The 17,762-nt window shown below is 40.4% G+C and overlaps 1 protein-coding gene across 4 annotated transcripts in view; it reads right to left on the bottom strand.

Moving 5' to 3' along the window:
- The window catches only part of ccny (cyclin Y), a 243,992-nt gene that overhangs the window by 57,741 nt on the left and 168,489 nt on the right, over window positions 1-17,762 (bottom strand). For all 4 annotated transcript variants that reach the window (XM_060825092.1, XM_060825093.1, XM_060825095.1 and 1 more), the window contains exon 2: window positions 14,772-14,846. In XM_060825092.1, the coding sequence (XP_060681075.1) occupies window positions 14,772-14,846 (75 nt within the window). The remainder of the gene's footprint in view (window positions 1-14,771; window positions 14,847-17,762) is intronic.

Here is a 17,762-nt window from a genome sequence, read left to right as displayed (position 1 = left end):
GGATTTGGAGAAAGTGAGGACTGCAGATGCTGGAGATCAGAGTCAAAAAGTATGGTGCTAGAAAAGCGCAGCAGGTCAGGCAGCATCTAAGGAGCAGGAGAATTGATGCTTTGAGCATAAGCTGTTCATCAGGTAGATGCCAATGTTGTTGCTGTACTCGGGGGGAGCGGCAAGTTCAGAAACACAACTCTTCAGTGCTATTGCAAGATGGTGTCAGGGGCTCATAACCTTTGTGGTATCCAATACATCCAACTGTTTATTGATTTTCCATGAAGTGAATTAAATTGGCTAAGGTCTAGCATCTGTAATACTGTACAAATCTGGAAGAGACTGAGATGGTTTGGCATTTGGCACTGCTGGATGAGGACAAATGCTTCAGCCTCATCTTTTGCACTGATATACTGGGCTCCCTATTATTGAGGATGGGGATGTTTAAGAGCCTCCTCCTCCAGTGAGTTGTTCAATTCTTCACCAACATTAATGACTAGATGTGGCAGAACTGCAGAACCTATATCTGATTGTGAAATAGTTTAGCTCTGTCTATCACTTGTTGCTTATGCTGTTTGGCACATAAATAGTCCTATTTGGAAGCTTCACCTGGTTGACATCTCACTTTTACATATGTTTGCTGTTGCACCTGGTCTGTCCTCCAACTATTTCCATTAAACCAAGATAGATTCTGACTCGATGGTAATGGTAGGGTGGGGGCAGGCCAGGATGTTGCAGATTGCGTACAGAGTACTCAGCACCTGATCCACACCCAGTACAAAATTAAAAATCATACAAGGTAATAGTCCAACTGGTTTATATGGAAGCAATAGCTTTCAGAGCGCTGCTCCTTCATCAGTGGTTGTGGAGAATCTCCTGTTGGACTATAACTCTGCATCGTGTGATTTTTAACATTATATGAAGGAACAAGAACAAGAAGGTGGTTAACAAAAGAAACAAATGTGAGGTGAGGAAAAAAACAAACTTATTCACTCAGCTAGCAGTTATGGAATGGAATGCACTGTCTGGTGGTGGAGTCAGGTTAAATCGAGGTATGCAAGATGATTATCACGATAGAAATAATGTGTAAAGGTATGGGGACAAAGGAGATTGGCTGGAGGTATTGATGCTCTTTTGAAGAGGCGGTGCATGCATGATGTGCCATGTGGTCTTCTTCCATGCTGGAGCACTTCCTAATTCCATGGTTGTTGGAAGTCAGTCATCTCAGCTCTGGGATATCTCTGCAGCAGTTCAACAGAGGAGCATCCCAGGTCCCAACCATCATGATGTCATATATGTGAATGTTCTCTAAAATTGCACAATGCTCAGCAACATTCTTCCCTCCTCAGATAATGAAGTATTCCATGTCCATATCCAACAAAACCTGGGCAACACCTAGGATTGGACTGATAACTGGCTAGTAAGACTTGCACCACATAAGATCATCTCCAATAAGAGAGAATCTAAGCATCATGTTTTAACGTTCGCTGGCATTACTACTGCTGAATCCCCCACTATCAACATCCTGTGATCATCATTGACCAGAAACACAATTTGACTTGCCACATAAATACTGTGACTACAAGAGCATGTCAGAGGCCAGGAAGTCTACAGCAGATAACTCGCCTCCTGACTCCCCAAAGCCTGTCCACCATCTACAAGGTACAAGTCAGGAGTGTAATGAATATTTTCCGAACTGAAAATGTGTTGCTGGAAAAGCGCAGCAGGTCAGGCAGCATCCAAGGAACAGGAGATTTGACGTTTCGGGCATAAGCTCTTCTTCAGGAATGAGGAAAGTCCTCATTCCTGAAGAAGGGCTTATGCCTGAAACGTCGAATCTCCTGTTCATTGGATGCTGCCTGACCTGCTACGCTTTTCCAGCAACACATTTTCAGCTCTGATCTCCAGCATCTGCAGACCTCACTTTCTCCTCAATGAATATTTTCCACTTATTGGAGGAGTCAGCTCTAACAGTACTCAAGAAGCTCGTCACTCTCCATGTAATTGATTGGGACTCCATCCACCATCTTCAACATTCACTTCCTTCGCCACTGATGCACAGTGGCAACAGTGTACACCATCTACTTTACTCGAGTAACTCACTAAGACACCTTGGCCAGCACCTTTCAAACTATCAATGTCCACCACCTAATAGGGCACCAGATACATGGCAACACCAGAACCTACAAGCTCCCATCCAAGCCACACACCATCCTGATTTGAAACTATATCACCATCCTTCACCATCACTGAAGCAAATATCATGGACCTTGCTTCTTAATAACAGCACTGTCGGTCTCCTATCCCCCAATATCTACAGCAGTTCAAGTATTATTCTCTCCAGAGCAATAGGGAGAGACATTATTACTGACCTAACAAGTGATGCCCATGTCCCGTGCTGAATTTTAAGAAATACATAACACTTGTCTATGTGTTTAATTAAAATTGGTACGTTTAGCACATGGACAATTAGATACATTCACTACTCAAATGCTCTACAGGTAATATGCCTTTTGTAAGGCTTTACAGGTAATTGTTTACATTTTTTATTTGATTCAGGAGAGTAAATTTGTTATTCATACAAACATAACCTTCTCAACCATTTTTAGAAACTCACCATCTATTTAATGAACTGTACATCCCAGAACTCTATTGCTAATACGTTAGAGACCTTTCAAATGCTATGACTACGAACAATAGTCTCCTGTCATTTGCATATCTTTGCATCACAAATGAGTTACTGTTGAGCTCCCTTAAGCAAAATAATAAGCTTGTCCTTTTAATTTTTTCTTATTACTAAGATAGGCTGCATTTCTTTGTATCCATCTGGTAGTAATGCAGTCCTTATAAAACAGTAACATTTAAGTACATCATTGTACTACATCAGATGTAACTACAAAAGCCATTAAGTGAGTGAGAATGTTGGAAAAAGATTGCTCAATAACTCATGCTACTCCAGTGTTGGAATATAATTTATATTTATATGGTGCCATTAATGTTGTGAAACATCCCCAAGCATTTTGCAGGAGGAGTATCAAACAACATCTAACACTCAGCCACGCAAAAATAAATTAGAACAAATGGACAAGAGCTTCATGAAAGAGCTTGGCAGACCCAAACAAAGTGAATGTTGCAGCTGCAAACCAAGCACAAACTGTAATGGCTTTAAAAATGTCTTGTACTCTTGTGTATGGTGGAGTTGAAGCCTTTTTCTAAATTCACAAATAAGATCAAAAGGAACAACCACAGAGAAGAACTCAGGACAAAAATGAAAAACCACCTCTCCAGCTTTGTCAATGTTGGTTCACAGTTCAGCTACTGCTAATAGTTCACTTCTCTGTCAGTGATTCCTCAGATGGGTAAATATAAATGCAGCTAATATGGCCTTTTGGCAGGCTCAGCTCACTCACACACGTCAAAAATCTGTTTTGGTGCACCACGTTGCAGATTAATAGAGTCATACAGCATGGAAACAGACACTTCGGTCCAACCAGTTCATGCCGAACATAATCCCAAACGAAACTTGTCCCACCTGCCTGCTCCTGCCCATACTCTTCCAAACCTTTCCAATTCATGTACTTATCAGAGTGTTTTTTAAACATTGTAATTGTACCCACATCCACCACTTCCTCAGGAAGTTCATTCCACAGGCAAACTTCCCTCTCTGTGAAAGAAAATGTGTCCCCTAGTCTTAAAAGTCCTCATCCTAGGGAAAAGACACCTACCACTAAAAACCAAAAGAACTGCGGGTGCTGTAAATCAGGAGCAAAAACAGAAGTTGCTGGAAAAGCTCAGCACGTCTGGCTGCATCCATGAAGAGAAATCAAGGTTAACGCTTCAGCTCTGGTGGCCCTTCCTCACAGGTTCTGGGGAAGGATCACCCAACTCGAAACTTTAACCTTGATTTCTCTTCACAGATGCTGCCTGACGTGCTAAGATTTCCCAGCAGTTCTTGTTTTTGTTTCACACCAACCATTAACCTTATTTTGTCATGGAAACGAGTATGATGGTCAAGTATCTGCACATGCAAGTTTCTGTCCATCTGTTGTTGGTTGTTCTAATGCTTTAGAATCCATTCAGCAGAAGAATATTGATGTAAATTGTCAACAAAATACCTGTTCCCACTGAATAATATTGCGTTAAACAACTTTCAGTTGAAAAACATTTCAGCTGATAGATCGTATGCCCAGAATGCAGAAAATTACCAAACAAAGTCCCGATGAACTCTCTCATCATGTTCACATAGTTTCAATATTCTAATTTCATCCAGTTCCTTTTAAAACCATTTTTATTGAGCTAAGTAATAAAAATTCAATGTGTGTTTACTCCAAGGACTGTACCTGTTGAACTTTACTCATAAAGAATTCAAGTTTACTTTAGATTGAACCACAAGATGCCCATAAGGTTATCATTAAACTCATGATAAATGTCTGCAGCGAGAGAATTTCTGGTACATTTTGTTAAATGTAGCAATTACAAGGATAAAGTTATGAAATCAGCATAAGTATGTTTCAAAAACCAAATGACAGGTAACCAATAATTCTTCTGCAGCTCTCAAGCATCAAACCATTAACAAATCTGTAACCACACTACTTTATCCTAACCTTTTTAAAAAAAACTCAGAAGCTTTCTAGACACTTTGGATGAGGCTAGCCTTCCTGTAAAGCACAGAATAGCAACAGTAATCATTGGGAGTTGCCAAACAGTTCTTTTACTGTACTTGTTATAAAATCATTCAGAATTCAGTAGAATTACACTTTGGATAGCATTGCATGAAAAAGCACTGAGCTATACAAACTAGAAGGGCCTAAAGGTACACACATAGGGAGGGTCAGGCAAATTCAGCCAATCTGAAACCATGGCAATACGAGAACTGAACTCTGCATCTCCTGATACCTTGTCAATAACAAATTGACTTTTAAAAAGCCTCCTAAATGTGAACCTTTTCATTAATTTCTAATGGGTCCAAGATGCACATGCACCAACATCATTAAGCATCTTTAGCCAAATGCTTTCTAGCAATTAGAATAGTATTTGTTACCACAATCCTCAATCTCCTACCGACTCAAAAGCAAGCATAAACCTTCGACAATTTATTTCATTCAGATGATTAGACAGAAAGAAACACTTTTAGTTTTTAATGACACTTGAGTGCAATGTATTATTTATATTAATAAAATCTATTCCATTTAACCTTTATTAAAGGTTTTTCTCTGCACTAATTTTTATCAAAGCCCAATTTGTCAAACAAAATTACAATACAATTACAAATGAATTACAATTTTTCTCCAGTTTCTGCATATCTGTTTTCCAAACACCAATCCACTGTTAATTCATCTGTTAACCATCTGTAAAAGCCACCATAGTCCTATGGGAGGGTCGGTGTGGACTTGTTGGGCCGAACGGCCTGTTTCCACACCGTAGGGATTCTAATTCTAATTCTATGGACCATAGAACTGATCTATCTTGACAGAGAGACAACTGGTAGTGGTTTAACCTGAGGACACAACACTTCAGTTGAGGAGAGAGTTCAGAAGGAGAGTCCTTCATGGTAACCTCAACTAGTCCAGAAACTGAATTCATGCTGCTGGTATTACTCTGCATTGCAAACAAGACAACCAGTGAACTGAACTAAACAGTCTCCTTACAAGCAATTCACTCTAAGCTCTTGAGGCTGTGCTATTATTGAAAATATAAAATAGCACTTCCCTAAATCAATTAGCTTGGAACATCACACTTTTTCCACATGTTAACTCTTAGTCAACTGAACAAACACATACGTCACTCTTGCAAGGAACAGGTGCTCCATCTATTTTTTCAAAAATCCATGGGATGTTAACATTGCTGGCTAATTAAAAACAACCATCCAAATCTTGTGGCCTGATTGCACTGCTTCTCATTAACTTCATTAAAGATCGCATCTTGTCTTTGGCCCTCATAGGATTTTTTTCGAAATTTGTTGCATTTCTCCATTAACGCTTCCAATGAAAGATAAGTCCGGTCACTATAAGCAGACCCTTTAATGATGTGAAATGTGTTCACAAACACCATTCCTCTTCTCAGTCTCCATTCCCTCAAATTTGGAATTTGAGCTGTGACATCAACTCATTCTCTCAACAACTTGGTACGCAAAACTATTTGGAGTTGAAGGCCATAGGGAAAATCGATTTAACAGCAGGCATCGTTATCACATCGCTATAGCAAAATTGTCCGAACACAAGAAATAGGAGGAGTAGGCCATTTGGCCCCTCAAGCCTGCCATGCCATTCAACAAGATCATGGCTGACACAGGGAGAATGTGCAAACTACACACAGACAATCATCAGAAGTTGGAATCGAACCTGGATCCCTGGCAGCCTGAGGCACTGTGCCATACACACTGCTGCAACTGAGCATCGGTGATGGAGGGAGTAGACGCTGATGGAGGCAGCGCCAATGTTGCGGACTGCTTTGGCGTGAATGGCATCAAGCCTCTTGAGTGTGTTTGAGGCTGCACTCAAACAGGCAAGTCAGGAGTATTCCAACACACTCCTCGAGTTGTGGTTTGTCAATGGTGGACAGGCTTTGGGAAATCAGGAGGTGTGTTACTCACCCACTGTATTCCTAGCCTCTAACCGGGTCTTGTAGCCACTGTGTTTACGTGGTGAGTCCAACTGAGTTTCTGGTAAATGATAGCCTTCCCAGGATTTTGATTATGGAGGGATTCAGCGATGGTAACACCATGGAATGTCCAGGGGCGGTGGTTAGATTGTCTTTTTTTGGTGATGATCATGGCCTGCCATTTGCAAGGGGTGAATAGAATATAGAACATAACAGCACAGTACAGGCTCTTCGGCCCTCGATGTCGCACCGACCTGTGGAACCAATCTGAAGCCTATCATCCATATGCTTATCCAACAAACATTTAAATGCCCTTACAGTTGGCGAGTCTACTATTGCTCCACACCCCTATCACTCTCTGAGCAAAGAAACTACCTCTGACGGTCTGTCCTATATCTATCACCTCTCTATTTAAAAGCTATATCCCTTCTTACTAGGAAAAAGGTTCTCACTGTCTACCCTGTCTAACCCTCTGATTACCTTATATGTCTCTAGGGACATATAAGTGCCATTAGGGACATTTAAGCGATTGCTGGACAGGCACATGGAGAGCAGTGAGTTGAGGGGTGCGTAGGTTAAGTTATTATATTTTACATTAGGATTAAACCTCGACACAACATTGTGGACCTGTTCTGTGCTGTACTTTTCTATGTTCTATGTCTCAATTAAGTTATCTCTCAATCTTCTTCCTCTAATGAAAACAGCCTCAAGTCCCTCAGCCTTTCCTCATATAACCTTCCCTCCATACCAGGCAACATCCTTGTAATTCTTCTCTGAGCCCTTTCCAAAGTTTCTGCATCCTTCCTCTAATGCAGTGACCAGAACTGGACGCAATACTCCAAATGCAGTCGCATCAGACTTTCATACAGCTGCAGCATGACCTCAGGATTCTGAAACTCAATCTGTCTACCAATAAAAGCTAACACACCAGATGCCTTCTTAACAACCTGATCAAATTAGGTAGCAACTTTCCGGGATCCATGTACATGGACACCAAAATCTCTCTGCTCATCGACACTAAAATAGTTTTACAATAGTGACGGAAAAGGATAGACCAGGCCTAAAAGTTGAAGTTCTAAATTGGACGAAGGCCAATTTTGACAGTACGAGGCAAGAACTTTCAAAAGCTGACTGGGGGCAGATGTTCGCAGGTAAAGGGATGACTGGAAAATGGGAAGCTTTCAGAAATGAGATAATGAGAGTCCAGAGAAAGTATATTCCTGTCAGGGTGAAAGGGAAGACTATTAGAGTCATAGAGATGTACAGCATGGAAACAGACCCTTCGGTCCAACCTGTCCATGCCGACCAGCGGAATGGGGCTATTTGGGGCCACCCTTTTGGCTCTAAACTGTTTTGGCGGTCATTACTTTGGCCAATACACATAGATAACCATCATGTAAAAATTTTGGTTTGTCTCTCTTGCTTAGAATGTTTTCAGCCATTTCTGGTATGGGGTCTACAAGAAAACAGAAAGAAAACTGTATTACAGCTTTCCAATGTGAAGACAGAAGGGCTTAAGTATCATCAAGGCAGTAGGTGACTATTAACAATTGTTAAATGAAAAAATGATTACAAAACGCGATTTGAATCTACAGCTTTGACTGTCAGCTCTTGCTAGTTGAGAAAATTACATCGGGTCGTTAGTCATCCTCTCTTCTTTAACCAAACAAGACTTTTTTTTATTCTGAATTGGTGCCAAAACAGCTCAGTGCCAAAGTAATGAGCGCCAAAACAGTTTAGAGCCAAAACAGCAGGCCAAATGATCGGTGCCAAAATGTACCCGACCCACCGACCAGATATCCCAACCCAACTGAGTCCCATCTACCAGCACCTGGCCCATATCCCTCCAAACCCTTCCTATTCATATACCCATTCAAATGCACCTTAAACGTTGCAATTGTACCAGCCTCCACCACTTCCTCTGGCAGCTCATTCCATACACGTACCACCCTCTGTGAAAAAGTTGCCCCTTAAGTCTCTTTTATATCTTTCCCCTCTCTCCCTAAACCTATGCCCTCTAGTTCTGGACTCCCCCACCCCAGGGAAAAGACTTTGTCTGTTTACCCTATCAATGCCCCTCATAATTTTGTAAACCTCTATAACAGACCTGGGCATTTTATGGTCCGCGGGCCATATCCGGCTCTTTGGTCATTCCTGTCTGGCCCGCATGATGTCAGTCTTAAATTTGAACATAAATGAAAAAGTATTTACACCATGCACGCAATACAACTGTGTTGCTTATGTTTTGAAAAGGATGCTTTTTTTATTTACATATGGACGCACATGTGCGTGTAGGTGCGTGCGTGAACAGCTAAAAGTGATGCTTGCTGGCTAGCCCTCAAAATGTCAGCTCATGCCAAGATAAGTTAGGTCATATCCCACAAAATCGCCAGAAACAGTAAACCATTTTCTGATGGAGAGTTTATTAAGGAGTGCTTGTTGGACTCTGCAGAACTAATATGCCCGGAGAAAAAGGAGGCATTTGAGAACGTGGCCCTCTCCCGACAACTGTAACGAGAAGGATTGGGGACATCGCGAGAAATCTGGAGCTTCAGCTACAGCACAGAGCAGTCACTTTTGACTTTTTTCCCTAAGCTTTGGATGACAGCTGTGACATATGTGACACAGCCCAGCTACTCATCTTCGTACATGGGATAACCACAGACTCTAAAATCACGGAGGAGCTGGCAGCCATGCAGTCAATGAAAGGAACAACAGTTGGTAATGATTTGTTCACGGAGGTAAATGCATGGTTGGAACACGTTGGGACTAAAATGGGACAAGCTGGCGGGTGTGACAACGGATGGTTGTCCAAATCTAACGGGAAAAAATGTTGGACTCTTAAAGAGAATGCAGGATAAAGTGACAGAAATTGACCCCGAACAGAAATTGGTATTTTTGCTTTGTATTAAAAATCAGGAAGAGTTGTGTAAGTCAGTGTTAAAAATTAACCATGTGGTTGATGTTGTAACTAAAATAGTTAACTTCATCAGGGCAAGAGCTTTGAATCACAGGCAGTTTGTTGCACTTTTGGAGGAAAATGAGACTGAACATTGTGACATAGGCTACCACAGAGCTGTCAGGTGGCTCAGCCTGGGCAAAATGCTGAAAAGTGTATAGGACCTGAGAGAAGAGATTCAAGATTTCTATGTGAAGAAAGGGAATGACATTCCACGGCTTTCAGATGCAGACTGGATTGCAGATCTTGATTTTGCTGTTGATGTGACTGCACTGATGAATGAACTAAATGTGAAACTGCAGTGCAAGGGCCTTTTTGTGCATGAAATGTACAATTTGGTGAAGGCTTTTATGAGAAGGTTGCAGCTTCACTCACCCACTTGCCAACACGGAAGGAAGCTGCACCTTCAGCTGATCACCTCCACAGGTACTCATCCATGTTAGGAGCACTGCATGGTGAATTTTCAAGGCAATTTCAAGACTTTAAAACAGTTGAGAATGAAATGCACATGATTTTTTTCCCCATTTACATGCAATGTGGAGAATGCACCTAGTGACGTTCAGCTTGAACTCATTGATCTGCAGTCTGACACACTTCTGGCAGAGTACTTTTAGGTCAGTCTCACTGCTTGATTTTCACTCTTCTCTCAAAGAGGAGAACTTTCCACACATGAGGAGGCATACTCAGGAGATTCTAGTCCTCTTTGGATTTACCTATATGTGCGAACAGACATTCTCAGTGATGAAGTTCAACAAATCCAAATACAGATCCTCTATCACTGATGATCACCTCTCAGCTGTCCTTCGCATATCCACCTCAGACATTCAACCAGATTTCAGTGCGCTTGTTCAAGCCCAAAACAGACTAGATTTTTCTCACTAAACAAGTAAAATGAACTGAAAAACATCAAAAGCACTTATTGCTTTTTGTAGAGTTGTCTGTTGTTTGTAATTCTGAACAATAATGAAACAACTTTTCATTATTGGTTTGTGAGATTAACATGTTAAAAATAAAATGAAATACTGAAATTATTGTTTTTAATGTTTATTTCTTCTATATTTGACCTACTCCACAATTTCATATCTTGATTGTAACAGAATATCCTTACTCTTTTCAGTGCAAAATTATGCAATTTAGTACTTTTTACAATGGGAGAAAATTAATACTGAGTAGAATTATGTTCAACTTATTGGTGTTTCGGCCCTCCAACACAACTCAGGTTTCCCATGTGGCCCCTTGGAAGAATTAATTACCCACCCCTGCTCTATAAGGTCACCCCTCGGCCTCCGACGCTCCAAGGAAAACAGCCCCAGCTTATTCAGCCTCTCCCTATAGCTCAAATCTTCCAACCCCGGCAACATCCTTGTAAATCTTTACTGAACCCTTTCAAGTTTCACAACATCTTTCAGATAGGAAGGAGACCAGAATTGTACACATTTTCAAACAATGGCCTAACCAACGTCCTGAATAGCTGCAACATGACCTCCCAACTCCTGTACTCAATACTCTGACCAATAAAGGAAAGCATACCAAATGCCTTCTTCCTATCCTATCTACCTGCGACTCCACTTTCAAGGATCTATGAACCTGCGCTCCAAGGTCTCTTTGTTCAGCGCCACTCCCAAGGATCTTACCATTAAGTGTATAAGTCCTGCTAAGATTTGCTTTCACAAAATGCAGCACCTCACATTTATCCGAATTAAACTCCATCTGCCACTTCTCAGCCCATTGGTCCACCTGGTCAAGATCCTGTTGTAATCCAAGGTAACCCTCTTCGCTGTCCACTACACCTCCAATTTTGGTGTCATCTGCAAACTTACTAACTGTACCTCTTATGCTCGCATCCAAATCATTTATGTAAATGACAAAAAGTGGAGAACTCAGTACCAATCCTTGTGGCACTCCACTGGTCACAGGCCTCCAGTCTGAAAAACAACCCTCCACCACCACCCTCTGACTTTTACCTTTGAACCAGTTCTGTATCCAAATGGCTAGTTCACCCTTTATTCCATGAGATCTAACCTTGCTAATCAGACTCCCATGGGGAATCTTGTCGAATGCCTTACTGCTGAAGTCCATATAGATCACATCTACTGCTCTGCTCTCAGCAATCCTCTTTGTTACTTCTTCAAAAAACTCAATCAAATTTGAGAGACATGATTTCCCACACACAAAACCATTCTTTGATTAAGCTCCACATTTCAATTGTGCCCATCCCCTACAGTTTCCTTCCCCATCCTATGCAACTTAAATCTTGCCTAATCGCATCGTAATTGCCTAGCCCTGAGCTATATCTCTTGTCCTGCGGCATATACCTATCCCTTTCCATCACTAAAGGAAGCATATCCGAATTGTGGTCACTGTCACCAAAGTGCTCACCTAATTCTAAATCTAACATCTGGCTGGATTCATTACCCAGTACTAAATCTAGTGTGGCCTCACCCCTTGTTGGCCTGTCTGCATTACTGTGTCAGGAAACCTTCCTGCACGCATCGGACAAAATATGACCCATCTAAAGTACTTGAATATAGTATTCCCATAACTACCTGTTAATGACACTCCTATCCAAAATTATGTATGCTACATTTTCCTCTACATCTCTGGAATAATTCTGAGGCCTATAGAAAACCCCCAACTAGATGACCTCTCCTTTCCTGTTTCTAACCTCAGCCCAAACTACCTCGACAGACAATTCCACAAAAATCCTTTCTGCCACAGCAGTACTGTCCTTGCCACTTGTTAGCCAAACTGAGATATTGTCCAGATCTTGTTGCATTTGGACATGGACCACTTCTCTATCTGAGGAGTTGTGAGTGGTGCTACACATTGTACAATCATAAGTGGACATCCCCACTTCTGACCTTATGATGGAGGGAAGGTCATTGATGAAGCAGCCGAAGATAGTTCGTCCTAGGAAAGCTATCCTGAGCAACTCCTGCAGAGATGTTCTGGAACTGAGATGACCGATCTCCAAAACCATGACCATACTTAGCTTCAACTGAACCCTCCCCCTCACTAATTAGTCTAAAATCAGACTTCACCACAAGTGTTTGTGGAAATTGGCTGAAATAGATTTAAGCTCATTATTCTCTCGCACGAGTGGGTAAAGCAAGGATCGTAAAGATTGTTGTTTACTATAGTGTAGTTCTGGCTTTTGCATTGTCTTTACCCTTACTTCTGGACAAAGTGAAACAGACAGCCTTGGAGAAAAGGTTGTGACTCTGTCTTGCAGTTCTTTGCAATGCTGGGCTAATGAAAGTTAGCATAAAGTAAGTAGACTCAAACTCTGATGTTTGTTTGTTTCTTCAAATGCTATTTTACAGAACCAAACTGCTTTAGGGACTATGAATATGAAGATATTATATGAATAAAGTACAGGTTTGAAATTAAAAATATCTGAAAAGTGAAAATCATGGAAGGTAAACGATGTCTACCTTGGAGCTGAAGTTACTGTATTTATTGTATCACATGCTGGGGAAGAACTACCAAGTTTTTTTTTATCAACGGTAGCTAAAGAACTCCCACGGGTTTTGCGCATGTTGCAGTGTTACATGACCCATTTGCTTCCATTTTGCTTCTGGCTTGGCTCACACAGAGTTCAGGGGAGGGAAATGGCAAGCAGGGGAAGTGGGAAGGAGGCAGCCTAGGGAGTGGGAGGAGTGATGAGCTGGAGAGGCAGCAAGCAGCCTACAAAGTGGTAGCACACTCCTGTCACAGTTTAAATTTATTCATTTTAATAGTTAGTTTGTCTATGAATTCAGGCATTTAGGAACGTACAGTACTTCAGTCTCCAGGGTGTAACGCTTTTTCTGCCAGGAAAACCAAGTACAGTTTTTACATCGATCGTAACAGAAAAATCAGATTTGCCTCATGTTTTCTCATTTAAAGCTGCACTCATCAGGAATGTAATTAAAAAGTTAACTGACAAATTTGTTTATTATTCTTTCCTCTAAGAATCCAAAAGCCGAAGTCTCTATATGTATATCCCTCATTCCTAGCACAGAAGAATCAAGTCTAAACACACTTTCTAGCATTTTTAACAACCATCATTTCTCTAACTGGCTGGCAGTGGGCAAAATCAAGGAACTAAAATTTCTTCCAGGAGACGTACCACCATCAGGTTTTTGATTGTTCAAGAAGAAAACAAGCAATACAAATCGTTGAAAGCTTACCCTACGACTGAATAGCTTCCATTCTGGTAATCATAAATAGAGCACTGGTAGTGAAGTGAACTTTGCTAACAAGTCATTGTTGGTCTTTAGCATTCAGTCTGCCTGATGCTTATAATAACAATGTGGCACAGTACAATATAGAATCCTTCTCTGTATGGGTGGTAAACTAAAGCCACACAGTATCCTAAACCAATTTTCCAATTAAAAATTCCTGCTGCATACTGTTAAGCATCTTATAAACACCAAATTACCTATTAAGAGACGGAGACATGAGACACGTTACAGTCAGGCACCTATTCTTTTGAATTATTCAAACACTCATTCAGAAGAGGCTTTGCTAATTGCGAAACTGCATCTTAATTAAGTGTCATGGCTGATGGATGAGGAACAGAATTGCACCTTCACATCTGAAACCTGAAAAAGGCCTGACAATACAACCCGACAATCATGTGATTTGCGAACAATAAAGGCTCTCATATTGATATAGCACATTATCACACTTCTGAAAACATTTCAAGCATTGGACTAGTTTTAAAAAGCTCTTTATGCCCGTGGCTCATTTTCAAAACAACATCAAATTATTAAATAACAAGAGAACCTGTTTTAAGATAATGTTTAAAGAAATGTGATGTCCACCACACCAGGCCAAACTCCCCTCTTCAAAATGTGCCCTGGGACTTTTACATACGCAGGAGCATGCAAAAACGGACTTGATTTAATGTTTCATCAAAAAGATAGTTGTGTTTTGTTGCAACAAACTCTCAGCACTTTTCTGCAACATTTATAGTGTAAAAGATGTGGCCAAGTCATCTCTGGGTTTGCATCTTTGCAGTTCTGGTCACGTGACGATATTCTATTGGGGTTGACGGGGTAGAAATACCAAAAATGCAAGACAGTTGCAAGCTGACATAATGGAAGTTTAAAGGTTAACCTGATGGTTTGGCTGTTTTATGACTTCTATTTCTTATAATTTGCATAGCAAGGTAAAATTTAGGCAAAACTTCCCACCAATAATGGAGCATGCTCGATATTATGCATTTTTGATTACTCACCGTCTGTCTGAGATTTGCTCAAGAACATGGTACTAGCACGAGGGTGATCCGAAGGGTTAAATTCCATGTTTAAATCTAAGGAAATAATTGAAAAAATAAAATATTTATCATTCAGGCAACATAGTTAGCAAAATCAGCACCTCATCCAAGTCTAATAGTAGACCTTTATTGAAAATACAGTATACAGAGAAATCACCACTGAAAGGGTATAAACAGCTTCCCACCCTCCTTACAGATACAGTGAGTAAACTATGCAGCCAACTGGCAGTTTCAGACCAACAAAAAGATGAACTACCATTAGCTCAAGCCATTCACCATGACTGCTGAGTATACAATCTACAGGATGTTCTGCAGCATATCAAGGCTCTTTTAGCAGCAAGTCACAAACTGGTTACCTCCATCACATCGACCAACAGAGCAAGAGATGCTCTCGTCACATGACTCCAGCATGTATCATCACTGCTTTACAGGTGCTGGATCAAGATCTTTGAATTCTCTGTCTAAGTCACATCCTGAGTTTGCCATCTTCATTTCCCTTGATCACATTGTCACTCATCCATCTCCTGCCCCCAGAATAAACAAGGACATAATCCAACAACATTGGAGGCTGGAGGCCTGTGCAGCTGTATCAAGCCCCACTGCCCCAGGCTTTCCAGAACTCTGATTTTCTTTCTTTGACTGACTTCTGGGCAATTGGGGATGGGCAATAAATGCTGGGATGGTCTGTGACACCTTCATTCTGTGAATGAATGAAAGAAATATGCAATTGTCTCTTGGAAGTTACTTCTACTTCCACAATCCACTCATACCAGGTCAACATAATGATGCAAGAATATTTTACTCAATGCTATTGCATGATGGGATACATGGATAAGAAAGCCATGGAAATGCACTTTCTGCGCAAGAAGTCTAATCGTAAACTTTTATTTGAAATACAGCATATAGAGTTCACAAGAGAAATCACTACTGATTGGAGGAAAAAAAATAGCTTCCCGTTTTCCTTACTGATACAGAGAGTAAGACATGCAAAAGGGCAGTTCCAGACTAACAAAAAAAATGGGCTAACAAATTCACAGCTACCAACTAAACTTCGTGATCACTGTCCACTTCAATGTCCACAGAGGCAAAACAAGTTGAGGTGCACAATGAATGAATAAGTGCCTATCTGAAGACCTACACAAATAGGTCACTGGAACACTATTCTTCACAAACGTAAGTCACATAAAAGGAAACAAAATTCATGTCTAATTGTGATGTATATTTTTCTTTTCTGATTTAATTGATAGTAAATAAAATGCATTCCATTTGCTATCAATAAAAGCCAGGCCAAATCACACAAACAACAATCGTAAATGATTTATAAGCTATCTGTGCCAGTTAAATAAAGTGAAAATCAAGTGGATAGGTTGGAAGTTAATTGACAAAGTGATGGCCTGATTTCAAACAAATTATTTTTTGCATGTGACTTACAGAGTTATTCAAAACCTGGCACATTTCAGCAGCAAGGTCACTGTTACAACAAGTGATTATCACAGCATTCAAACTCAGAGAGTCAAGTGTGCTTTTCCTAAATAAACAGAGAATGTTTCACATGCATTCACTGAATGTGTATTTTGTAAGTGAAGATGATGACATGGTGACATCTCAAGCTGAGTTATAGAAGTTACCAGCTGACCTGACATGATCATAAAGGCACAGGTGCAGACCATCATTTAGTGAGATCGAGATCATTCTATCAGCGAAGATTACCTTAACATGTAACCTTCAAGGACTCCCAAGGTCTCACCTCTAAGACTTTCATTTAAAGATCTTCTCTAAGAATCAACCTTCAATATTTACTACTCAATGTCAGTCGTAAATTTGCTGTTTATTAGCTTTATCCTTTATTTCTCATACTAAAACTGCAATTTAATACAAAACAGTATTTTGGTTTTATTAGATGATCACGATCTCAAGGTCTCCAGGACTTGAGCACAAATCTTTCCTGAGTGCAGTAGTGAGGAATCATAGTATTGTCAGAAATACCAGCTTTCAGATGATATATAAAATCAAGGACACATTTGATCCCTCAAATGGATAATCCCCCAAATGTGGCGATGAGCAAGGAATCTTGACCAATATGTATCACTCAACCAGCAAGACCAATAATGAATTATCTGATAATGAATGATTTCAGTTCATTGTTATTTGTGCTTATTGTGCATAAATCAACTGCTGCACTTGGCTACACAACAGAAATACTGCATGTGTTGCAATTTTCTTTTGAAACATGCTGAATGTGCAAGAGTCACTATAGAACCACAGGATTATCCTTCCTTTCTTTATTCCCACCTCAGAAATAGTTCACTTTCATGCACCTCGTTTTAAGAAGTTAGATTTCTTTCCCTCCCACAACCTTTCCTTACAACTCAGCCCCGTTTATCAGCCACTTAAATACATCTGCTCATCCCTTCCAAAAATTAAACACTGTTTTAGTCAAATAGAGTGTAGCTAAAAACAAAGCAAATAAAATGTGTTGGCAATCACAAAGTTGCAAAATGCAGAATTGTCTCAGAACTTGGAGCATGCTTCAGTTTCACGCTGGTCATGGTATTACTTGTGACGTTATCACTTACTGTAATTACTTACCTGTTAAAAAGGACTCCATAACAACGTGAGATTGTAAAGACATTTGTCTCTATTTTGTTTACCTTATAATTTTTACACTATTATTCGACGTAAGCAAGGAATCTGATGTGTACCGCTGACGCTCTGACTTGACAAGGGAGTTGCTACGGTTACAGCTCGTCTTCACAAATATGTTGTTTATGCTGCTAGTGAGATGTGGAAATAATTTTATCATATGGAATAATCTCCACATTTTAAACATTAGTTACTCAGTATGTACCATATACTTTCTGAGCAATGTATATTTTCTTTAAATGGAGGATACCTACTTCAAACTCATTTAAGACTTCTTTCCCCGATTTTAAAGTGAAGTGAATGCAAGTG

Source organism: Hemiscyllium ocellatum, chromosome 5, assembly GCF_020745735.1.
Source record: "Hemiscyllium ocellatum isolate sHemOce1 chromosome 5, sHemOce1.pat.X.cur, whole genome shotgun sequence".
NCBI classification, from domain to species: Eukaryota; Metazoa; Chordata; class Chondrichthyes; order Orectolobiformes; family Hemiscylliidae; genus Hemiscyllium; species Hemiscyllium ocellatum.
Note: the sequence above shows the minus strand (reverse complement) of the source record. Positions and strands in the feature narration are given on the sequence as shown.